Consider the following 26,890-nt stretch of genomic DNA (forward strand, 5'->3'; position numbering starts at 1 on the left):
GGGGCTGAATAGGATATTTGGTTGGAAGAAGAATAGATGTCTTGATTTCTTTACTCTGTTGCCCATATTCTGTGTTTTTTCGGCCTCTTGATTGAACCAGGATTCTTAGTTTCATTTCTGTTTTCAGAACTGGATAGCAAATGTGTTGCTTGTGTTTAAAACAAGTAGTATCCAAGTACTATAATTAGATCACAAACCACAGCGTTCTTGGTCTTAAGGCAGCTTAACTTAGTAATGTCCTATAATGCTTCTTTAAACCATTTGTTGTATGTGCCGTACAGTGTGTCCTCCTGTGTCTTGTTTACTCTTCTAGTCATGTCTGAATCAATTCAAGCCAGACAGGTTTCCATTGACTGAACAGATTTTCTGGTGCTTAGTATTCATATAAAGTTTGGAGGCTATCCATTCAAGCATATGGGAGTATTTATTTGATTGATTCCCTGATATCTGCTATATGACTAGTTGCATGTGTGTATTTTAGAAAGTGTCATATCTTGCTCAGAAAAAATTAATGAATGTGTGATAGGCTCTCAGATGGGCTAATAGTCAGCCTAGAAAAGGATAGAAAAATCCAGGTTGCATGTTCTGTCCTACCCACCTATAAACTCCCAGAATCATTTACACTCTCAGCAGAGAGCTGTGTCGCTCAGACTGTTCATCCGAATTTTCCAAACAATGTGTCAAGTAGTGGCAGCAAGAGAATTATTGTATATTTCAAAGAAATGAGCAAGCTGTCACCTCCCACATTCGATTTTTATTCCATTTCTCATCTAACATTCTATAATGGTATACAGTACTTAACTTTTTTTCTCCATCTTAGTTTCCCAGAATGCTCTAGAGTAAAGAGGAGGGTATTCCCGCTTGGCTGGCCATGTGGTAGCTGTGCAGGAAGACTCGTCCTCCCTTCCCCTGCCTGGAGTGACTAGTCAAGCAGGAAGAGAGTGGTGCTCTGGGAGTGATTGGAAGGATGAGCGAGGCCGCCGCTACCAGACACATGAGTGGATGTTAGGTCCAGCTGTGTGGGGATATTCATATATGAATACTTCCATCTCTACTCTAGAGTCATGCCATTTTGGAGACATTGTGGAAAATAAAAACTTAATCTGCTACTGAATAAACCCAGACTAGGGGCTCAAATTGGTATGGACCCTCTAGGCTGTGGCCTTGGCAGGACTAGGCCGTGGAGACAGATCTCACGCCCCCCTCCATTGCAAGCACGCACGCACACACGACCCCCATATGTGCCCCACCCATACATGCACGAGTGCCCCGCCCACCTGCACACGCACACATGGCTGCCCCCACCAACCTGTGAATGCCCCCCATACCCCCCAACCAGTTCACAGTTCGAAAAAGGTTGGGGACCACTGTTTTCCATCTTAATTTCTAGGGTTAGGACTAGGCATTGGGGTTTTCATATACAAATACGAGTACCCCCCCACAGGTGGACATAACAAGGTTCCAACCCCTTGGGGCTGGACTGGCCACTCACTGTCTGTTGCTGCTGTGGGCCCCGCATCCCTTCCTGCAGGTTAAACCACAGAAGCCTCTGTGCTGCAGGGTCAGAAGACCAGCAGTCGTAAGACTGAGTCTACACGATGGAGTGAGTTCCCACCGCTTTGTCCCAGCTCCTCACCAACCTAACAGTTTGAAAGCATGCAAATGTGAGTAGATAAATAGGTACCACCTCGGTGGGAAGGTAACAGTGTTCCGTGCTTAAGTTGCGCTGGCCATGTGACAACAGAAACTGTCTTCGGACAAGCGCTGGCACTACAGCTTGGAAACGGGGATCAGCACCGCCCCTTAGAGTCGGACATGACTGATGAAATGTCAAGGGGAACCTTTACCTTTACCTTACAACATTTATAAAGTGCCCTGTGACACACACCCCAGAAAACACTTTGTGACCCCCTTGGGGGGTCACAACCGCCTGGCTGGAAAACATTGTACTAGACAAACAGGATTCCTGTTTGCAAGCATGGCATGTCTGTTATGATAGCTCATGGAAGGACTTACCGTTACAGAGCCTGACTGAATCCTTGTAAATATTGGAGGGTAAAAATTATACATGGTTGTCCCAACTAACCTTTATACACTTGTACGTATTACCTTCATTACAAAATCACTTTAAAGATTGTTTCATTTTGAACTGAAGAAATGTTTTCAGCCTTTGAGAGTTTGTGTGTCCATTTCTTTGTATGGTGACTGTTTGGCACTCCCGTAACATTTCAATTTCATGCTATGTCTTTCTTTTTACATCGAGATGAATAGCAATGACACGAGTGTGGATGTTTAAAAAGGAGGAATCAGAAATGTCATAGACACTGAAACATTCTGAATAAGTTCTTTATAATCAAATGCCAGATTTAGGGGTTAGATATCTGGCATACATAAATTTTTTTAAATGGCACTAATGGCTTTGATCAAGAACACAATAAATAGCTTCATGACTGAATGGCTAAGTACTTGTATGCTGAACAATTGTAAGTCATTTGCCCTAAAAAAGCACTGAGTAATATTGACAAAAAGCAAGGATTGTGTGTCTGTGCAATCATCAATCCCAGTATTTATAGCTGAGATCAGAAGGCTTTTTAATTCCAGTATATCATAAAGCTGGACATTGAAGCCAACACTCTTTTCTACACATTTTATAAATGCTTGTTCATTTTTGTCACATTCCTTCAAGTTCATATTTATGGGCAGCTAGTATGCCTATTTCGACATGCTTCATAGTGAAACAGAGAACATATTTTACACTGTAGGTAGTTTCCTGGATAAAACTCTACATAAAAATCAGAAGCTTTTTTTTAAAAAAAAATAAGTTCAAATATATTTCTAAAAACCAAGAAATGACATGTCATTTATTTCATTTATAATACATTTATTTTAAGTTCTGAGGGAAAATGTGTCCATTACTGGAACACATACATATCAATGGTCAAAATACAAATCACATAAAAGAAATTTGTGCAAGCAGTTTTTGCAATTTTCTGGCTTTTTCTTATATGCCCAGGTGTGCAACCGTGTATGCAAATGACCATGTGACCTGGGTATGTCTATGCACACAGCAGGAAGCTGGAAAGAACTCGTACACCAGTTACACAATTTTGGATTTACTGTGCACAGACCCAGCAAAATTCTGGCAAGTGCTGGAAAAATTATGCCCAGGGACAGTTGGCAATTGGATCCGAGTTCTTTCTCACATGGAACAGAAGCAAGCTCCGTGATCCTTCACTGCCTTATAAATGGCTCTTTGTCCTCCCTATTATGTTTTTTTCTTAGATAAACAGTTTTTTTTTTGTTCTCTTGTAGTATATGACCAAAGGTATAACTTGATTCAGTCATCAATCCAAATGGAGACCACAGCGAAGAAATCAGAAGAAGACTGAGCCTTAGAAGGACAGCAATGAAAGAATTAGAAAAGATCATCAAGTGTAATGATATGTCACTGGAGACCAATAACAAGATCATCTGCACTGTTGTATTCCTGATCACTATAAATGGGTCTAAAAGCTGGGCAGCAAAGAAAGCTGACAGGGAAAAAATATTTATTTGAAATATGGTGCTCGAGGAGTGCTTTCTAGATACCTTGGACTGCCGGAAAGACAAACAAGTGGGTCCTAGATCAAATCAAGCCCAAACTATCCCTGGAGTCAAAAAGACAAAACCAAAGCTGTCCTACTTTGGGCACATCAGGAGAAGGCAGGATTCTCTGGAAAAAAATAATAATGCTGGGAAAGGTTGAGGGCAGCAGGGTAAGAGGATGACCAAATCCAAGATGGATTGACTCCCTAAAGGAAGCCATAGGCTTGAGTTTACAAGAGCTGAGCAGGGCTACTGAGGACAGATTGGACAATTTGGAGCTTGTTCATTCATAGGGTCACCATAAGTTGGAGACAACCCGACATCATGCAACAGCAATAATACAATGTGAGGGACCAATGGATATGAAGGGGCATTAGCATTTTTAAGTGGCATTTGCATTATTAACACCAGTTAAGAGCATTGCGAAGTACATAAACTTGGATGTTTTGCACTGTATTTGTCTTTTCAGACCCAGTTGGTAAAGGAAAGTCAATGGTATGATTCTATGTTGTGTCTGATGAACAAACTGGAAAAACTGAACTTGGATATTGAAGATGCTCTCAGTGCTGACTCCTCTCCTTCTGGGACTCCATACACCAAAAGATGTAAACAGATGGTGAGAGAATGTTACTATATCATTTACTGTGCAGAAAAATTTGTAGAACAATGGAGGCCTTATTAGCTGCAGTTAGTTTCAGCAAGAACCTTCTTGTCTCAAGCTGTATGCATTATATGTTTCCAAAATCAAATTGTGGGTGTTTGGAGTTTTTAAAATAATTCAGAGTTGTTACTGAAGCTTTTGTACATTCTTCTTCTAGCACCTTTCATTTCATTGCACATTTCCTAGATTTTTCCTTGCCATTAGTTTTTCATAACACACATTTTAAATGTCTTTAACCAATTATTTACAGTATGTTGTAATAAATACTTGAAACTTTCAACAGAATCATACCAAGATCAGGATATGGTTGATCACAAAAAAAGCAATTGGGTAGTTGAGAGTGTTTTTAAAACCAATGGTATTGGATTAGGACTCATTCATGATGATTTATCTTAACTAGATTGTTTTCAGCATTCACAATGTATGGAACTGTTCCTTTTGCGTTACAATACTTTCAAGACTTATGCTTAATTGTATGCAGTTTTGGACAGGGCCAGTCTTACTACTTTGCTGTTGGGCAGACAGGAAGTCACTTCAGCCAGCGGAGTTTTGATGCCATGCAAAGCAGCACAATTAGCTGAATTTGATTGTTAAAAAAGTCATGTTCCGGAAAGCCTCCATGTGGCAGTGGTAGATTTGCTTAGATCCTAGCATCAGAAATAGGAACAAGAAAAATTATCTGGTTTACAATCAATCCAGCTGTAATGCTTCTAACTTTTCTGTTTTGTGATCTAAGCCAGTATTCTAAAGTGCCATGAGCTAATTATAGGCTAGTCTGTGTAGGATTTAGATAGACAAAAGGAATTCTGGAAAGAAGAAGGGAGATTCTTATTTATTTATTTATTTATTTATTTACAATATTTTTTAGCCGCACCATTGCCAGTGGCTTCCGGCGTATTGGTATTGAATGTGATAATAGAAGCTGAACATTAAACTATATATCTTTTGATCTCTCATTTTGCACCCTGGTCCTTATTCCTTAGATTACTATACCAACATCATGGTTTGAATATTAACTTCCTCATACTGTATTTGGATTTTACTTTTTTTTTAACCATAAAGCCGAGAAGCCTATACAGAAATATTTTGATAGGCAGATCTCTTTGTCAGTTTAGCAGAAACTGGCATTCTGTCATGCTTTGTACACCTGCTCTGTGAATCTTTAGCCCTAATGTGTTATCGCTGCAGGCTTTAATATTAAAGGATCATGCTGTACTTTAGACCTGTCTGTGGAATTCACGATTGTTTCTTGGAAGAATCCAGTGAAATAAAACAGACGCTATTTATGCCTTAGCATAATTGCAGAAATACATTATTTCAGCATGTATTTAATTTATTTTTGGCATGTATTAAATAAGAACTACTGTAAGTTGTTTATCATATATGCATTACACATTACTTACATCTAGCTAGCTTTCAGCTGACTGGATAGTTCAGTGGTTTAGGTAGGTTGGGAGTTCAATTACAATTTGTTATAATTTGCAAGTTTACAGTTTAGTTCTGCAGACTACATATTGTCACCTCAGTTTACCAACCTTGATTCTCAGTTCTTGATTCACGTGGTATTTACACTGAGGCGAACATCATCCCAAGAACTTTTAGCAGTAACGATTTATTTCCTCCTACTTGAATCATGTGTGTGTGTGTGTGTGTGTGTGTGTGTACTTGAATCACACACACACACATGCATTTTTTATTATTATTGATACATCAATATATTGGAAAGGGGATTCCTGTGTGGGAATATGTCCTCTGCTGCACTGGCTGCTCCTTCAGAATCACATTGGTGATTCCCTTACCATCTCCTCTGCTTTTCAGCTTAATCTGCCATTTCCTCCCCCCCCCCCCGCAACCCCTTCCCTACAACCATCTCCTCGCAATGACTAGCAAAAAGTGGCATATCAAAACACCAGTACTGAAGCAATGGCTCAAACTGCTCTGTGACATACTTTTACTGACCACAAAAAAATAATAGTAGTATGAGCACCACAATAATGGCAGCCACCTTTCTGGCTTTGATTCTGAAAAGAAATGGGGCAGATCATGCACACAGGCAATTCCACTAAGAACACAGTATAAAATAACATATAACATATAAAATAATACAACCTTCTGAGGGAGTGGGGAAAAAACCAGAGTTACACCACTGGCTGAGAAAATCTTGACTATGTGTCCCATGACCACGAAAAACAACAACAACCAACTCCATTTTGACTTCATGTGGAGAGAGCCATTAAGAGAGAGGAGAGATCAAACCACCTCAATGAAGTTAACTAGTGGTTGGAAAAAGATTGGAACTGAGTAAGAGCAGTGATGGCCACTGGCCCCTTGGCTGCTCTTTTGATAGGTATGACATCCCCTCAGTTATTTCCCCAATCTGTGTTATAATAAACCCTTTATTGTTTAAGCCACTCTGTATCAAGTCCATGGATCCAGGGATGGAGGAGAAGCAGCTGCCCATCAACCCTGGCAGAGTTGGCAAGACTCACAATCTAATTCCCTCATTTTGTTTGCATTTGCTTCTACAAATATTTAGAGGCACCTTTTGCAACTAGTATCATTTGAGATATTTCAGGCAACATGCACAGTCAACTGCTGTTTTCAAGGTATCTCCCTTTGCTTTAACAGGCCAAACATTTGGAGCTAACTCCAAACTTACAACAGAGCAAATAAAGTGAATAATCACTAATTTCTAGTATTAAAATATTTCTGTTATTTCTCCTTCATAAAGAGTGCAATAGGGACATTTTTTAAAAGTGAAGTGACCCTAAAGACTAAGTGAGAGCTTTGTACAATGAAATTGTTTTTTTCAGTCCTGAAAAAGCCCTAGAATATTGCATTACCATTTTCTCCCTGGGGTCAGTTGTTGCACTAAAGCATTAATGATTAAATAAAAATGGTTTATTTAACTCTAGGAAGACTTAATGGCATCAAATGTTAACATAAATCCTCCAGCCCTAGAGACCCATGAAACATAATATGAAGAGAAAATTGAGTACATATGGAAACTCTGAAATATTTAACATTTTGAGATATATTTCAGAGGACAGATAGATTCATTATGCATCTGCTGTATGTTTGAAATTATTCTGGAGAGAGGAAGGGAATAAAAATTAAAACTTAACTATGTTTTCTAGTCTGCTTTACATATTATAGAGAAAGAGGCTAGAATTACAGGAAATCCTTGATCTCTGCACGCAGGCATGTTTGAAGTGCTTTGTTCATTTTATTTGTCTTTAAGTAGAGTATAGTGTTGGACTGCAGTTATCTTTGTGGATGGGAAGAGACGTTAATTTGCCAAATCTTGAAGACATACAAGGCATTAGTTATAAAATAATCTGCTCTCTGATGTGCTACAACTACAGTATAATCAAGCATGAATGTTAGCTGTAATGCTAGTACCGGTAATGTCACTGTAGCAGAGTGTATGTTACTGTATCAGGGCAACCACTAGGAGTACGTGAGGCCGAATGCTGGCATATAAATCCTGTGCCAGCACAAAGATATCAGCATACAAATCCTTGCTTTACACCTAACTTCAACTATGCTTTTGAGAGAAACCTGAGTATCTGATTGAAATGCTCACATAATTGATGCAGAGGATTTATCACTTCCAGATCTACCTCATCCTTTAAGAGAGGAGTTCATCTTGCAAAGCCAGCACCAGGATAGTCCTATAACTCCATGCGGGTAGAGGCTACTACTGATCATTAGAGCTGTCTGATTCTGTTGATGTTCCTCTTGCTATTACTGTCTGCTTACCCCCTTCGTTCCTTTGCCTTAAAAGGAGAATGTGGTGCTCTGTATATAGGAGAGGCTGTTCAAAGATTTTTGGAGCAGGGGATAAAATGTATATGAATGGAACTGTGGCCTTATTGGCTGTTACAGTATACTGCCTGGTTGTAGAGATGTTATTATATTTACAAATAAGGTGTGTGAGACAGTTTGGTGGCTTGCCTTAGAAGCAGTTAGTTCGATGAAAAAAATGTTGGGGTCAGGTTGGAATGAAGCCTGAGTCTAAGATAGAAAGTTTAACTGTCCTGTTAGAAAGAGCTGAGGTATCTGTATTTGTGAAGAAAATGTGAAGCTTAATGTATGTTCTTGTTGGCATTTGTGTAAAAATACGCATTCACAGAGACATATATAAAGAACTTAGTATAACTGAAAAGTTGGAAGAGAAGGCATTGAAAAACAAAAGAATGTTTAAGATGTTTGATGAAAAAATCGACAGATTTCAACTGTGAAACTTTGGCTGGAATAAAAAGTATCCCAGTGACAAAACCAACAATAAATTTTTGTTTGTCTGAAAATGGAGACACTGTTTATGGTGCATCATAGGTCAAATTCTGCATGAACTGTTCAACAAAAGCAATTCTGGAAGATTAAAGTGACCCATCCTGCTGCAAGAAAGTTAAGGAAGTAGTAAGATCTCCGCCCCCCTTCACAGATTGCTGCCTTGTCGTGGCGAAGGGGCTTGAGTAACTCAGGGAAGCTATGCATGTGCAGGGCCATCCAAGACGGACAGGTCATAATGGAGAGTTCTGACTAAACGCTTTTCACCTGGAGTAGGAAATGGCAATGCCACTCCAGTATCTTTGCCAAGAAAACCCCATGAACAGAAACAAAAGGCTAAAAGATATGACGCTAGAAGATGGGACCTTCAGGTCAGAAGGCGTCCATCATGTTACTGAGGAAGAGCGGAGGACAAGTACAAGTAGCTCCAGAGTGATGAAGTGGTTGGGCCAAAGCCGAAAGGACGCTCAGCTGTGGACGTGCCTGGAAGTGAAAGGAAAGTCTGATGCTGCAAAGAAAAATACAGCATAGGAACCTGGAATGTAAGATCTATGAATCTTGGGAAGCTGGATGTGGTCAAACAGGAGATGGAAAGAAGAAACATTGACATCCTGGGCGTCAGTGAACTAAAATGGACAGGAATGGGCAAATTCAATTCAGATGATTATCATATCTACTATTGTGGGCAAGAATCCTGCAGAAGGAATGGAGTAGCCCTCATAGTCGACAAAAGAGTGGGAAAAGCTGTAATGGGATATAATCTCAAAAATGATAGAATGCTTTCAACACAAATCCAAGGCAGACCTTTCAACATCACATTAATCCAGGTTTCTGCAACAACCACCAATGCTGAAGAGGCTGAAATTGACCAATTCTATGAAGACTTACAACACCTTCTAGAACTGACACCAAAGAAAGATGTTCTCATTCTAGGGGATTGGAATGCTAAGGTAGGGAATCAAGAGATAAAAGGAACGACAGGGAAGTTTGGCCTTGGAGTTCAGAACGAAGCAGGATAAAGGCTAATAGAGTTTCGTGAAGAGAACAAGCTGGTCATCACAAACAGTCTTTTCCAACAACACAAGAGGCGACTCTACACATGGAAATCACCAGATTGGCAATACCGAAATCAGATTTATTATATTCTCTGCAGCCAAAGATGGAGAAGCTCTACACAGTCAGCAAAAACAAGACCTGGAGCTGATTGTGGCTCTGATCATCAGCTTCTCATAGCAAAATTCAAGCTTAAATTGAAGAGATTTAAGCTTGGGCTACTCAGGTATAATCTAAACCAAATCCCTTATGAATACACAGTGGAAGTGAAGAACAGATTTAAGGAACTTGATTTGGTGGACAGAGTGCCTGAAGAACTTTGGATAGAGGCTCGTAACATTGTCCAGGAGGCAGCAACAAAAACCATCCCAAGGAAAAGGAAATGCTAGAAAGCAAAGTGGCTGTGCAAAGAGGCCTTAGAAATAGCAGAGAAGAGAAGGAAAACAAAATGCAAGGGAGATAGGGAAAGTTACAGAAAATTGAATGCAGACTTCCAAAGAATAGCAAGGAGAGACAAGAGGGCCTTCTTAAATGAACAATGCAAAGAAATAGGGGGAAATAATAGAAAAGGAAAAACCAGAGATCTGTTCAGGAAAATTGGAGATATTAAAGGAACATTTTGTGCAAAGATGAACATGATAAAGGACAAAAATGGGAGAGACCTCACAGAAACAGAAGACATCAAGAAGAGGTGGCAAGAATACACAGAGGAATTATATCGGAAAGATTTGGATATCCCGGACAACCCAGAGAGTGTGGTTGCTGACCTTGAGCCAGACATCCTGGAGAGCGAAGTCAAGTGGGCCTTAGAAAGATTGTCTAACAACAAGGCCAGTGGAGGTGATGGCATTCCAGTTGAACTATTCAAAATCTTAAAAAATGACGCTATTAAGGTGCTACATTCAATATGCCAGCAAGTTTGGAAAACTCAACAGTGGCCAGAGGACTGGAAAAGATCAACTACCGTACAATTGCACTCATTTCACATGCTAGCAAGGTTATGCTCAAAATCCTACAAGGTAGGCTTCAGCAGTATGTGGACCAAGAACTCCCAGAAGTACAAGCTGGATTCCGAAGGGGCAGAGGAACTAGAGACCAAATTGCTAACATGCGATGGATTATAGAGAAAGCCAGAGAGTTCCAGAAAAACATCTACTTCTGCTTCATTGACTATGCAAAAACCTTTGACTGTGTGGACCACAGCAAACTATGGCAAGTCCTTAAAGAAATGGGAGTGCCTGACCACCTTATCTATCTCCTGAGAAACCTATATGTGGGACAGGAAGCAACAGTTAGAACTGGATATGGAACAACTGATTGGTTCAAAATTGGGAAAGGAGTAAAACAAGGCTGTAATTGTCTCCCTGCTTATTCAACTTATATGCAGAATACATCATGCGAAAGGCTGGACTGGAGGAATCCCAAGCCGGAATCAAGATTGCCAGAAGAAATATCAACAACCTCTGATATGCAGATGATACCACTCTGATGACAGAAAGTGAGGAGGAATTAAGGAACCTTGTAATGAGGATGAAAGAGGAGAGTGCAAAAAACAGTCTGAAGCTCAACATCAAAAAAACTAAGATAATGGCCACTGGGCCCATCACCTCTTGGGAAACAGAAGGGGAAGATATGGAGGCAGTGACACCTTTTACTTTCTTGGGCTCCATGATCACTGCAGATGGAGACAGCAGCCACGAAATTAAAAGACGCCTGCTTCTTGGGAGGAAAGCGATGACAAACCTTGACAGCATCCTAAAAAGCAGAGACATCACCTTGCCAACAAAAGTCCGCATAGTCAAAGCTATGGTTTTCCCTGTAGTGATGTAAGGCAGTGAGAGCTGGACCATAAAAAAAGCTGACCGCCGAAGAATGGATGCTTCTGAATTGTGGTGCTGGTTGAGGTTCTTGAGAGTCCCCTGGACTGCAAGGAGAACAAACCTATTCATTCTAAAGGAAATCAACCCTGAGTGTTCACTGGAAGGACAGATCCTGAAGCTGAGGCTTCAATACTTTGGCCATCTCATGAGAAGACTCCCTGGAAAGATCCTGATGTTGGGAAAGTGTGAAGGCAAGAGGAGAAGGGGATGACAGAGGACAAGATGGTTGGACAGTGGCATCGAAACTACCAGAATGAGTTTGGCCAAACTCTGGGAGGCAGTGGAAGACAGGAGGGCCTGGCCTGCTCTGGTCCTTGGGGTCACGAAGAGTCAGATACGACTTAGCGACTAAACAATGTTAGGGTCCTTCCTTCCATTTGCTGCTTGCCCATCCACTTCCCAGTACAACTTTTTCTGTATCCTACTGTCAGCTCCTACTTCAGCTGCACAATAGATTGAAAGCTGGCCAGCTGGACCATAAAAAAAGCTGACCGCCGAAGAATTGATGCTTTTGAATTGTCGTGCTGGAGGAGGTTCTTGAGAGTCCCCTGGACTGCAAGGAGAACAAACCTATCCATTCTAAAGGAAATCAACCCTGAGTGCTCACTGGAAGGACAGATCCTGAAGCTGAGGCTTCAATACTTTGGCTATCTCATGAGAAGTGAAGACTCCTTGGAAAAGACCTTGATGTTAGGAAAGTGTGAAGGCAAGAGGAGAAGGGGATGATAGAGGATGAGATGATTGGACAATGTCATTGAAGCTACCAGAATGAATTTGACACAACTCCGGGAGGCGGTGGAAGATAGGAGAGCCTGGTGTGCTCTGGTGCATGGGGTCACGAAGAATCGGGCACGACTAAATGACTCAACAACGACAACGAAGATCTCCGCCAAAGACATCTCTAACTCATGTTGTTAGGCGCTCTACTATGCTAAGGTGTTCTGTTTCATGAAGTACATCACTATGAAGGGAATGAACGTTATATTACTAAAGACAGCAGGAGTCCACAACTCAGTGTTAGCTATAGCAAAATCTGAAAATATTTGAAGAGAGGTAGATTGTTCTCTGAGCTGAGGAGGGATGTGTTTAAGTGTGGTTTAAATCACAGTGTTCTCTCTGTAGAGAATAAGTCAGCTTCCACAGGAATTTTATTTTTAACTAAGTGGTGATAAAGAAAGATGCTCAGTGTTTTCTGAAAGGGAAATGATTTAGAACCTCTTCAGTAAGGCTCTCAAGAGACTGAGAGGAAGTGCTACAAGAGAGCAATAACAAAAAATGTTGCTAGTAGGAAAATAGAAAAAAAGATTTACAGTAAAGGCACTGTTTATTTTGAGTAGTTGGCATTTTCTTTGCATTAATGAGATCAGTATAAAAAATCCACGTATAGTGCGATTTATAAATTGTGCAATAAACATTTCCTAGAACCTCATTTTATCCGATAAACTCCAAATCTTCACACTAACTTAATCACACAGGTTGCTGTGCAGTCTTTGTAAATGTTTTATGCCAGCTTAAGGCTCAACACAAATACCCTTTTTTTTCTTTGCAAAGAATTTATGGGGACTGATATGCTTAAAAATCTTGGGTACAAAATACAGAAATTACAGTACAGTATACTCATGCATGAACTTGAGAAGTGCAGGTTATTTGTTTAATAACTCTTAACATCTTGTCCCTCCCACTGTCATTGCATTGGCCAAAATCCAAAGGGATTAATGTATGCAATGTTTCTGCCTTTTATGTCAGAGGCCTTTAACAAAGAGTATTCTCAGAACTTCCAGCTAAGAATTTCCCCAATAGATTTTTCAGTCAAGTGGCTTTTTTCTTTCAAAAATGACAAGCATTAGTTGCCCACATCTTTGGATTCTCAGTCTTCTTTAGATGCTGGGGATAGCACTGTTAGCACTTTGGAACATCTTTCCATTGGAAGCGTTAACTACAAAGCTTGCGGTTGTATTATTATTATTATTATTTAAGACAAGGATCTCAGAAAACTTACTTTTTGAACTAAAATTCTTAGTTATCTTTTTCTTCCCCCAGCTTCTTGACTCAGCTTGGTTCGGTTGTGGCTAAGCTGGCTTAGCTGACTTTGTGCTTGCTGGCATCTTGCTTATGTTACACCAGACCTTTTATAGACACAAGATGCTTAAATTTCTTATCTTTGTTCATTTATTCTTGTTCATTTAATCAAGAAATCTTCTCCTCCTTCCTCTGATGTTTAATGGTGAAGCAAGACCAAAAGTTGACAGCAATCATTGCAACGGCTAGACAGAATTTGCCACTTGGCTGAGAGGTGGTGGCTATGCACGGGGGCAAGGAAGTCATGGTCTAGAAACCCAGCTGGGAGAGTTGGATCCCTTGGAATGGGCCATATATGTATACCCACGGGGGAAAGGTCCTTACCTTTAGATGGCGCTGGTCTGTTTGACGAGAAGACAGACGAGATCCTTGACAACCTACAAAAGATGAGGAAAAACAGCATGTTCCTACAATCCTCAGACCTACTACAGGCCTCAACATTATCAGTGGCGTTGTCAATATCCCTTCCACCAGTACAAGTCATTCCCAGACAAGCAATGCTACTTACCTCAATCGTCTTCCACGTTCCAACCTCGTCAGCAAACTCGGAGACAGCGCCCTCGCCAATCCTTCAGGCGCCCTGACAAGAAGAACAGAGCCTTTGACTCTTCAACCGTTCCTGTTCCCAATCAACCCCCTCCCGCCACCACATGCTTCGTACCCCATTTTCAATCTTGGGTGCACATTATTTATTTATTTATTTATTTATTTATTTATTTATTTATTTATTTATTTATTTATTTATTTATTTATTTATTTATTTATTTGATTTATAGCCCGCTCATCTGGTCAAATCGACCACTCTGAGCGGCTTCCATAAAAAGTATACAGTGAAGCATAAAAATATATTGGATAAACAACACCCCATATAATAGAACAAATAATAAATGAAAAGAGAAAGGAAATTAAGTATTGACAGGAGGGAAGGCCTGAACGTATAACCATGTTTTTAGTTGATTCTTAAATATGCCCAGCGTAGGGGCCGCACGAATCGCTGGAGGAAGGTTATTCCAGAGGCAAGGAGCCACCGCCGAGAAGGCCCGATTTCGTGTTCTTTCCTTCCGGGCCTCCCTCGGCGTTAGGCTCCTCAGCCTCACCTCCTGGCTCGTGCAGGTGATCCGGGTAGATCTAGGTGGGAGCAGGCGTTCTGCCAAATATCGAGGTCCTAAACTGTTTAGGGCCTTGTATGTGAGCATTAACACTTTGAAGTTGATGCAGAAACAGATGGGCAGCCAATGCAGCTTGGCCAGAATAGGGGAGATATGATGGTGTTTTCTCACTCCAGTGAGGAGTCTGGCCACCGCCTGAAGTTTCCGCATCAGCTTCAAAGGGAGCCCCACGTAGAGCGCGTTACAGTGGTCTAATCTAGAGATTACGAGCGCATGTACTAAGGTCGTGAGTGCCCTCGTGTCTAGGTAAGGACGCAGCTGGGCGATCCGCCAAAGGTGGAAAAAGGCGGTATGGACAACCGACACCACCTGCGTTTCCATGGTGAGCATCGGGTCCAGGTGTACCCCCAGGCTGCGAACCCCACTCTTCGCGGCCAGGACCACCCCCCCAAACGAGAGTCACCCAGGCCGCCCACAACAGGGGCACCCACCCTCAGAACTTCCGTCTTGTCCGGGTTCAGCCGCAGCCCGTTCTCCTGCATCCATTGCAGTACGGCCTCCAGACAGCGCTGGAGGGACAGGACGGCATCACCTGCAGTTGGTACAAAGGAGATGTAGAGCTGGGTGTCATCAGTGTACTGATGACACGATGCTCCACACCCCCTGATGACCCCGTCCAACGACCTCATATAGATGTTGAACAGCATTGGAGAGATAACCGACCCCTGTGGAACCCCACATTTGAGGCTCCACGGGGCCGAAACACTCCCCCCAAGCTGCACTCTCTGGGGGTGGTCCTCCAAGAAGGAGCGGAACCAGGCCAAATCCAGGCCTCCGATACCTAACTCGGAGAGCCTCCCCAGGAGGATACCGTGGTTCGACGGTATTGAAGGCCGCCGAGATGTCGAGGAGGACCAACAGAGACGTCTTACCCCTGTCGGCCTCCCTCAACAAGTCATCGTACAGGGCGACATTACCACATATCAGTGTTCTATCAATTATTTCTATTGGATACGCAATATAATTCCTTTCCATACTGCCACCATGGATTGCTCTCACTTCATTATCCACCTTTCTCAAATCAGAGATCCAGTCACTCCTCTCAAACAACACTATTACACATATCACCCCAATTGATTCTGACCCGGGCTTCTTTTCCCGATACTTCCTTGTTCCAAAACGAGACTACAATCTACGCTCTATCCTTGACTTTCACAATTACTTCAATTACTTCATCACTCAAAGGCATTTCCGCATAGTGACTCTGGAACATATCCTGCTCCTTCTACAAGAGGGAGACTAGCTCTCTGTCATTGACCTGAGCGATGCCTACTTTCATATCACCATCAGACGGGACCACCGCAAATTACTTCGCTTCTCCCTTGGTCATGCCACCTATGAATTCAAGGCCCTACCATTTGGCTTATCCACTGCTCCGTGAGTATTTAGAAAATGCATGGGCCCCATAGCAGTGCACCTTTGCACTCTAGGAATTTCAGTGTTCCTATACATCGATGACTGGTTGCTCATCGCTCAGTCACAAGTGCAAGCTCTGAAGGACATTGCTCTCACTCTTTCTCTTCTGGGAGATCTCGGCCTTGGGGTCAATGTCAACAAGTCGTACTAACTCCCTCTCAAAGAGTCAATTACATAGGTGCGGTTCTAGATTCACATCACGTCAGGGCTTTCCTCCCATGAGAACGCACAATTAAGATACATTCTCTTGTCATCCATCCACTTCTAGCCTTATTCATTGGTCACTGCTCATCATGTGCAGCACCTCCTCGGCTTCATGGCCTCCACCACATCCATCATTCAACATGCCCGACTGAAAATGTGCTCATTACAGGCATGGTACCTCTCCTTATTTGAGGAGCAACCCTATGAGAAAACCGACAGACAGGGAGAGATTTGGAGCATCACCGTGTTAAGGGACAATGAGATAATTAATGGACCTTCCATGTTATGGGCTGACTCTTCATTAATAGCTGGTCATGTTGGACCCACAGAAGTTATTGTTGATTCCCCCTTTCCTGTTGAAAGTAAAGCTTTGGTTGATAAAACTACGTCTCCTGTAAGTAATTCCGCCAAAAAGGAGGAACTGCTTAGTTGTGAATGTGAACCCAGTCACAGCCAGATATCCTAAAATGGTTCTCCTCTTGGTTTTTGCTGTGATATAACTTCGCTTTACATAGATTCTTGTCCATTTCTCAGATTCTCCTTATGTCCGTTATGTAAGGAGAATGTGAGATTCTTAGATTCAGCCCTTATTGTTTCAGGATCATTTTGAACACTTGCTTGCCCTGTTTCTATGACATTGAAATGCTGAACCCCTTTGTCCCCTTTTGCCTGAGACCATGAAAAATTGCTGCCAGTTAGAGTAGACAGTACTACTCTAGATAGACACATAATTGGATGTAGTTAATTAATTGTGTGTGGGGAACTCTTTCTTGTATTTGGACAGAATGGTACCTATAGCTTGTGCAAAACTAGAAACGGGAGCTATAAGCTGTCTCCCCCTCATACACTAAGAGAGAAATAAAAGAAATTAAGCATGCATAAGACTGAGGTGCTGATAATAAAGAGCATTCTTTTAAAAGTGCACATAAAATAAGTGATGCTTAAGATGCTGTATTTAACAATCCCCTTTCGATACAAGACAAAGCACATTTGGACTAGTGTCTTAATCATGAAATAAGAAATATGCTGTATTTAACCCTCAAGAAATAACTGAAGCATTTTCAATTCACAATTCACCAAACTGAAAAGGAATATCAAAAGTGTTCCATTTTATTGCTGAGATTTTCTATTGTTTTAATCAAGGCTTTGAGTAGCACCCTCTATGCAGTTAGAATTGAAGATGCATGACATCATTACTAAGTCAAACTGAGCACACAGCTAGGTGGGGAGCCAAAGGAAGTATGGTCAGGAAGTGGAGTATTTATGAGTCATGTTATGTGAATGTGTATGGTGAGCCATTGCTGATTATATTCAGCCAAACCACAGTGTTGATGTTGGAAGATTCGGCGTGGGAACTACAAGTATAAGCCTTTAACCCTCCATCTACCCACCCACATTTTATTTGTATTTACTTTTACAGTAACTTGGTTTTCTCAGATGGTTATGTTTTCTTCATTTCCTTAGACTTTATTTATTTAACAGTTGTTACTAGAAAAGAGGGCCCTAAGGACTTCATTGTAGTATTTGGAGAGAGAATCAACATTTTCCAGAGCTCATCTCCTGTCTCTGTATGAAAGGAAAATTTCTGTTTTCTGCCAGGAAGTCTTGCTTTGTATTAATTTATTCTTGGTGAATTCAGACATTTTTATATTGAACTTTCCCATTGTTTGCAGTTGCTTTTCAATTCCTAATACAATTAGCATTTTGCCATTTTTGATCCCCCCCCCCCCGATCTTTTAGCACCACTAATGCCAGTTTTTAATAAAATCTATTTCAATTGCTGGCAGTTGAAGGAAAATGTAAACAAATGAAATAAATATGGGGAAGCAAGAGACACACAAGGCCGTGCACACAAATAGCAGACACCAGGCACAGGACACTAAGAAGCAGGCAGGAGACACAGAAGCACAGAGACAATACACAAAGAATATGGATTTCTCTCCATAAATGCAAACTGGCAAATGGCAATAGCTTGGGTGAGAAAACCTAATATTTTTCACGTGTATCTGGATATGCTAAAGGCTAAAGATTGTTCAAAGCTATAATGCTTTTTACTTTTTAATAATGTGTTTTAGAGGTGTACTCTTTGACTATGCCTTTGAAAGATATAAGCTCCTATATTTTTAGATTGCAATATGATATAAATTCTTATGTAAAACTTTTATTGTTAAAAGCTTAGAACGGAAATAGATTTTTATGACAAGTTCTGTCTACAAGTTTTGCTTTTAGATTATTTCTTATTTGCAGCTTTTCATAGTGTAAGAATTTTTTTATGGCTATCATACTGGTAGTTTTCACCTAAGTTGCAAGGATGGATTTCTGTCTGTCTCAAAAAGTTATGTTTTCAGTAGCTCTTGAAGTTTTATTCATAGAAGAAACGTAGAAGAATAAAGCGCATGGAAAAAAAACAAGCTGATGTTGCGTGGAATTATTGGAACCAAGGTTCATGCCCATCTCTATTCTGTAATTTTTTGTTTCTTTTCACTGTACAATAAATTATACAGTAATGTATACAGTATATACATTATATTATAATAATTTCTTTTATTGTGAAAAATTTAAAAATGCTGAATAAGCAACATAACAAATACACAGAGCTTTAATTACCAATGCAAATGGGATTATTGAGATTTGTTTTCTTTGTATAGATGTACCACATGCATAACCAACTTCTTCTCTTGAGATATATGATCTTCTAGGCAAGATCTTGATCCCAATGTTAAAAACAGGACAAACACAAATGTCCTAGTTTTGAAACCCCAAAATGAATGGTTTGGCTGTTCTTCCCAGTTTGTTTGTTTGTTTTTGCTCATAGGGATAATATAGATCACAGCAGGTCCTGTAGATGGAGAAGGGTGCCCAGCCTTGCTCTACAGAGTACTCATAGTTTTGGAACAGTTGTCTGAAGTAAAATAAGAGCTATAGATGATTTAAAAACACCTTCGCCACTTCCTTGGATGTGTCAGAAAGATGTGAGAGTTTACAAATAACTTTATATAAGGCTAAGTCACAGTTATTCTAATTAACAGAAAGGGTTCCAGAGCTATGGGAGACTTTTTCGTGGTCAAACTATGACAACAAACGTATGACAGCTGTAAATCCAGATGTCTTTAAAGTATGACCAAAGCCACCAAATCATGGCTAGCAGTCAAAATAGGCATATGCTATATGATGGATCAGAGGTAGCATTCTTTTGAGTTGCTGGAAAACATGAGTAGGCGGGCGTGTTTGGGTTCATATCCTGTCTGTGGACTTCCCATATGTATGCGACTGCTTCCTGTGGGCAAGAGTTCAGTCCTTTGGTGTATTTCAGCATGGTTTTTCAAATGTTCTCTTTCAACTGGTGAATGATATCTTTTGGTCATGGCACTTTTGTGTGTGTGTGTGTGTGTGTGTGTGTGTGTGTGTGTGTGTGTGTGTGTGTGTGTGTGTGTGTGTGTGTGTGTGTGTGTGTGTGTGTGTGTGTGTGTGTGTGTGTGTGTGTGTTTGAGAGAGAGAGAGAGATTGAGAGAGAGAGATTCATTGGAAGATACACATGGTCATAATTTACAAGTCTGATTGTTGAGGTACTGCACGTCTGAGGAATTCTCATTGCTGGAAAGTAGATAAGATTAATTGAAGTTAAAGGGAACATACATTACCCTTAACATTTAGTTTAACCTTGGGTGACTCTGATTTTAAAGGTAACCATCCAGGGGGCTCCATGGCAACCACTTAATTGATTGGGCTCAGTAAATATAGCCATTAATGGTAGTGCATATCTATTTATGGAGCTAAGTACTTAAAGAGTCTGGCCAGCATTCATCATTCTGCTAAGTATAATTAGTCATACACCTGTATGAAAGCCTGTGGCTGAAAACTACAGTGATCAACTTGCCTCCTGCCACACGTACGCAGAGATGCTGAATCATTTTTCCCCAAAGTGCTTTAAATCTGCTGTTCATCATCTTTTCAAGTACTGCTAAATCCATTTAGATAATATGAATGGTTTTGGTTTTTAATTCACACAAGGCAGACTTGGCTTGTAACATCAAGAGGAGAAGATCTACTTCTCCCTCCAAAAGATGCTTCTAAATTGTATCTGTCATTTTTCAGATATAAGGATTGTCAGAAACATACCAACCTGAGTACCCTTTTGCTCCCTCAGGAAGCAACTGAGTGACTGAATGATTTTTAGCGCACTCTGCAATGCAGACAAATGCATCTTTATTCCCTCTTTCTTTTTAAACAAAGCCAAATAACCTTCCTGAGCACCACTGAAGGATCCCTTTGCAGCATCCACCAGTATCCTCTCACTGTATTTCTATTCTAGAGTGGCACAGGACGACTCTAAATTGTACGTGTTAAATGACTGGAGGATTGTATGTGTTAAATGATTGGAGTGGTTCATTTAAAAATAGAGTAAAACATGCCAGAATTTCTTGGGGTAACATTTATTGTACAGTTGAGATGCAGCTGAATGTAAGTGCATATTCAGAGTTGGTGCTTGCATACAAGATTGCATGAAAAGAAAACTGAGAAAAAATTAATAGAGATTTTTGTGCCTCTCAGTAATGTGTACCAAACTCTGAAGCAAATATTCCAAATATTGCTATTTTCATCTAATAAATCTTCAGAATTTGTTTTGCCAATTACTCATAAGCATCTATTACTTTTCCTGTGTATTAAATAAACATTAGGTATTTAGATAAAGGCATTAAAATCTCAGTGGTACACCTATTGTGGCAATCCAGTAGTAAGTCACAACGAGACTAGGCCTTTTGAATCAATGGAATTTAGAGGTGAGTTGACTCACCAAATTCTCACAAATTCAATGAGCCTAGTTGTGGCTTACTACTATATTTCAGCCCATATGTACTGCATTGACTATCAAGTAATTATTTTACTAGTCCCCCTTTTTCCAGAGAACAAATTCATATTTAAAAGTCAAATGACATTTTATGTGGGAAATACATACAGAGAGCTTCCAGTGTCTATTTCTCCCTTAAAATGTAGTCCTGGGTAAGCGATTTGGTTCAGAGCTACAGCAGAGGGAACTGAGGTCTAAATATTTACTTTGTGCCATGTATTTTATCTAAATCACACCCCCAAAAAATGTTAGTTGCAGAAGGGGAACCTAAGAAGAGCTCAGCCAATAGGTTTTCCTTTCTGTTGTTGCTGAGTGAATGGCACATGTCTCAGGACCTACAGTGAAGTCAACTTGATAAAGCTAAGCAGATGTGGATCTGATAAGTACCCAGGTAAAAGACCACCTGGAAACCCAACGTAAACCTCTTTGTGTTATGTAAAGATACCTGTTTTCCCCAAAATAAGACCTAACCTGAAAATAAGGCCTAGTATGATTTTTCAGGATGTTTGTAATAAAACTCCTACCCCAAAAAATAAGCCCTAGTTAAGTGAAACCCCACCCTTCACCATTGTGCAGCAACCAGAAGATGACATGACTATTTGAATAAATGCAGACTGTTGTTCATGGAAGAAAAAAACAGCCCCTGAAAATAAGCCCTAATGTGTTTTAAGGAGCAAAAATTAATATAAGACCCTGTCTTATTTCTGGGGGAACATGGAAAAAGGCAGAATTTAAATACAAGAAATAAAAGTCATGAAGTCTGCATGGAGGCAAAGAGCAGCTTTTATCTGGTTGCAGTCTTTCCTATAACAATAACTGCTTGGCTAATCTCAATAATCCCCCTTCAAGCAATCCCCCTTCACGGATTGTTGCCTTGTGGTGAAGGGGCTTGAGTAATTCAGAGAAGCTATAGACTAGGCTGTGCAGTGACACCCAAGACGAACAGGTCATAGTGAAGAGTTCTGACTAAATGGGATCCACCTGGAGAAGGAACTGGCAAGCCACTCCAGTATCTTAGCCATGGAAACTCCATGGACAGAAACAAAAGGCTAAAAGATGTGACGCTAGAAGATGAGCCCCTGAGGTCGGAAGACATCCAACATGCTACTGAGGAAGAGCGGAGGATAAGTAAAAGTAGCTCCAGAGTTATGAAGTGGTTGGGCCAAAGCCGAAAGGACGCTCAGCTGCGGATTCACCTGGAAGTGAAAGGAAAGTCCGATGCTGCAAAGGAAAATACTGTATAGGAACCTGGAATGTAAGATCTATGAACCCTGGTAAGCTGGAAGTGGTTAAACAGGAGATGGCAAGAAGAAACATTGACATCCTGGGAGTTGAGAACGAAGCAGGACAAAGGCTAATAGAGTTTTGTGAAGAGAACAAGCTGGTCACCACAAACACTCTTTTCCAACAATACAAGAGGCGACTCTACACATGGACATGACCAGCTGGACAATACCAAAATCAGATTGATTATGTTCTTTGCAGCCAAGGTTGAAGAAGCTCTATACAGTCAGCAAAAACAAGACCTGGAGCTGATTGTGGCTCTGATCATCAGTTTCTTATAGCAAAATTCAAGCTTAAACTGAAGAAAGTAGGAAAAACCACTGGGCTAGTCAGGTGTAATCTAAAAGAAATCCCTTATGAATACATAGTGGAAGTGAAGAACAGATTTAATGAACTAGATTTGGTGGACAGAGTGCCTGAAGAACTATGGATGGAGGCTCGTAACATTGTACAAGAGCCAGCAACAAAAACCATCCCAAAGAAAAGGAAATGCTAAAAAGCAAAATGGCTGTCCAACGAGGCTTTACAAATAGCAGAGAAGAGAAGGGAAACAAAATGCAGGGGAGATAGGGAAAGTTACAGAAAATTGAATGCAGATTTCCAAAGAATAGCAAGGAGAGACAAGAGGGCCTTCTTAAATGAAGAGTGCAAAGAAATACAGGAAAATAACATCTTAAAAGATGATGCTGTTAAGGTGCTACCTTAACACTCCTGGAAAACTCAGCAGTGACCAGAGGATTGGGAAAGATCAATCTAAATCCCAAACCTAAAGAAGGGCAGTGCCAAAGATTTTCACACGCTAGCAAGGTTATGCTCAAAATCCTCCAAGGTAGGCTTCAGCAGTATGTGGACCGAGAACTCCCAGAAGGCACAAGCTGGATTTTGAAGGAGCAGAGGAACTAGAGACAAAATTGCAAACCTGCGATAGATTATAGAGAAAGTCAGAGAGTTCCAGAAAAACATGTACTTCTGCTGTGTGGACTACAACAAACTATGCCAAGTTCTTAAAGAAATGGGAGGGCCTAACCATATGGGACAGGAAGCAACAGTTAGAACTTGATATGGAACAACTGATTGGTTCAAAATTGGGAAAGGTGTATGACAAGGCTCTATATTGTCTCGCTGCTTATTTAACCTATATGCAGAATACATCATGCGAAAGGATGGACTGGATAAATCCCGAGCAGGAATTAAGATTACCGGAAGAAATATCAAGAACCTCAGATATGCAGATGATACAATGTAAGTTCTTATTGTTTGGAACTGCTGGTGTTAGGTCAGTTTTTCCCAGTGCGCTTGGACCACACTCATATGTAACTTCCATTACTTTAATTGGGTACATCAATACAGCTTTTTTAAAAAGTGCAGGATTCTGTGATTTAACTACAGAGTTGATTAGGTAAAACATTATGTAAATGACTTTTAACCTGCCAATTTTTCATTGCCATTTGAAATTGTTACAGATTCCGTTTATATTTTTACTGTGTAATTTCACCTCAAAAGCTGAAATGAATGCAGCCACATCTGGAAAAGGCATGTTATCAGGCTCTAATCCATGTTGGGGCAGAACTAAAATACATTCAAGCTTATTTATGTAATTCGAAATGCATTTTGTATGACTTTAACAATTGCAGGTTAAAATCACAAGTTACTTCATGAAAAATGAAATCAAACCATTTGTCCTATGGAAATCAAAGGCAAGTTAGATCAATGCACTGACCAAATAACTTATATGTCACACAGGCCATAAAATTTGTGTGCCTAATGGTCAGCAAATTATTCAGACCAGACTAGCTTAACTCTAAACAAAATATGAAAGCCCTTGGTTCCTGCTTTCAAATTCCTTATTGCTAGGAAGTAATGCTTATTCGAGGGCCCAGTGTTTTGTACCTTTAACAATTGGGATTAGAAACAATTCCCCACAATAGACAATTTTATTGTTAGTGGACAACACATATTACTGTATATCTTGTACAGTGGTGCCTCGCTTAGCGATCTCTCCGTTTTACGGTGAAATAGCTTAGCGATGGACTTTTTGCCATCGCCAGAGCGATTGCTTAGCGATGGCACCTATGGGTAAAAAATGCTTTGTGATGATCGCAGGGACGCGATCATGGCAAAGCGCCCATTTTTAAACAGCTGATCGGCAGTTCCAAAATGGCCACCAGAAAAACAAAATGGCGATTGCTGTTTTGCCTCGCTTTAGAGGCACCCAAAAGGGCCGCCGCTATGGAGGATTTTCGGTTTCAGGTAAGTTTTTAGCCCATAGGAACACATTAAACGCGTTTTTATGTGTTCCTATGGCCTTTTAAAAATCGCTTAGCAATTAAATCGTTTAGCGATGTTTTTTCCTGCACCGATTAACGTCTCTAAATGAGGCACCACTGTACCGGGTTGCCAGATACATGGGTACCAAAAGGAGGACATAGAAACACAAAAAAAAAAGAGGATAGAGGAGGATGTGCCATAACCCTGCTTTCCTCCACCCTTGGCTGCAAATGGACAACTCTCTCAGCTGTTTTTCAAAGTAAAGCAAAACCGGCTGTACAAAGGCAAGTGCGCTACAGCATCTTCCAGGCTCCCTGGGAGAAACCTCGAGACAAAGAAGGAGAGTGTAGGGAAAAAGCAACGGGGGCGCTCTGTGGAGGCATTGGTTTTGTGGAGGGCTTAGCCACCCTAACATGAACCGGCAGGGAAAGCAGGAGAGCTCAGGGAGCAGCTAGGCTTCCCTCCAAGCTGCTGCCGAGCCAGGCTTTTCAGCTGCATTCTTCCTGCAGCGCAAATAGGAGACGTTGAGCAAACAGGAAGCGTGGTGGCCGCACGCACTGCAGCAACAACTGCCGCCACCACAGCCACTCTGATGCATTGGATCTTGAAGCTGTCTCAAAGGGGGAGGAGAGGAGGAGGAGTTGCTGCTGCTGCTCACCTGTGGGACGGAAAGCGCCTGGCTGCTTGTCACCGAAAGTCTCTCACTTGCCAGAAAGAAGCGGCCCCAGTCAGTCAGGGAGCCGCGCGGCTCCTGGCTCTCGCTCGCCTGCCCGCCTGCCCGCACCATGTGCTCTAAGACACGCCCCCCATAAGCACAACATGCCCCCAAAGCTGGACATTTTAAAGGTTTTTAGCTTTGCCTGCCAGACGGAGAACATTAGGCTAAAAAGGAGGACAAGCCCTCCTTTTGTCAGATGTCTGGCAACCATAATAAGACATAAGACATAAGACATAAGAAATTTATTTGTCATTGCGCTCACAAGTGGGTGCAACGAAATGAGGTGCTCTTCCCCAAGGTAAAACTGGACAACACTACAAAAAAAAGTTAAAATATACACAACTTTCACCATCCAAATATAGATACCCCGTTTTCTGTCAGCAATTAAAATTCCACCAAAAACCTATGGCCCCGCATTTAAACTCAATACTGCACTTGGGTAAAAACTGTTCTTGAATCTGTAGGACTGCTGTATTTGTCAAATGCGCTATGGAAAAATGAAAGTCACTGTTTGTTTCACAAATTTCTATATGTTCATTTTATTTGGTTTTGATGTGAGAAGGTTCCTTTTATAACTCACTTGATTGTTTAGATTTGCTTAGATGTTAGACGTCAGCGATCAGCCTCTAAGAGAGAGTTTAATAATTTTATTTATTTAATTAATTTATATCCCGCCTATTTGGTCAGTTATGACCACTCTAGGGGCTTACAACATAAATAAAATACACATAAAATACACAAATAGATTACGTAATAAACAATGAACAAATTCAACGAGATGGAAAACAAACAGTAGGAAAAGAGAGGGAAGGAAATCCTCAGGAGTTAACTGGAGGGAAGGCCTGCCGAAACATCCACGTTTTTAGTTTATTTTTAAAGATACCCAGTGAGGGGGCCGCGCGAATCTCCAGAGGTAGGTTGTTCCAGAGGCATTTATGTTATAAGGCCTGATTGGCAATTGAGCAATAAATAGTGAGTAATCCCCATTGAGTTCAATGTAATTTTTAAGAAAAAGAAAACATGATAATAAAAAGTCAGTAGAGGAATCCTTTTACTGCTCTGATTACTGGATCAATTTCATATTTTAGTAGAACCCCTCTTTCCTCTCACTACAAGTGGCCTACCAGGCACCAGTTAATGTAAGTTTTAGTCTATGCAAGGATAAAGAAGTCAATTTTCTTGGTTCCCCAGGATCAGCATTTTGAATGTCCATGCAACGAGTTGCCTGGAGTAGAACATGTAAGAGTACTGTGCATTAAATATTCACATGAGCACTAAGAGTTTTGTTTCCAAACACCAGCCAATGCAGGTGTCTTAGAAGCAGAAATAAAAGAAGCTGTATAAATATTTGAAACCACAAGCCATTTTAGCTATGTCAAAGACCTTAATTAAAACCTTATTTGTTACTTAGTGTTTATCAGCCATAAATAA

At 40.8% G+C, this 26,890-nt stretch overlaps 1 protein-coding gene and 1 long non-coding RNA gene across 2 annotated transcripts in view; one reads left to right on the forward strand and one right to left on the reverse strand.

The window, feature by feature from the left end:
- Positions 1-26,890, forward strand: part of STARD13 (StAR related lipid transfer domain containing 13) — a 255,721-nt gene that overhangs the window by 45,754 nt on the left and 183,077 nt on the right. Inside the window, exon 3 of the mRNA XM_072993776.2 lies at positions 4,055-4,201. Within this exon, the coding sequence (XP_072849877.2) occupies positions 4,055-4,201 (147 nt within the window). The remainder of the gene's footprint in view (positions 1-4,054; positions 4,202-26,890) is intronic.
- On the reverse strand, positions 5,579-15,222 carry LOC144588039 (uncharacterized). Its single transcript, XR_013543350.1, has 2 exons — positions 14,060-15,222; positions 5,579-13,928 (listed from the first exon to the last, which is right to left on the reverse strand). It is a non-coding gene; the product is annotated as an uncharacterized LOC144588039 (long non-coding RNA).

Source organism: Pogona vitticeps, chromosome 3, assembly GCF_051106095.1.
Source record: "Pogona vitticeps strain Pit_001003342236 chromosome 3, PviZW2.1, whole genome shotgun sequence".
Lineage (NCBI taxonomy): Eukaryota > Metazoa > Chordata > Lepidosauria > Squamata > Agamidae > Pogona > Pogona vitticeps.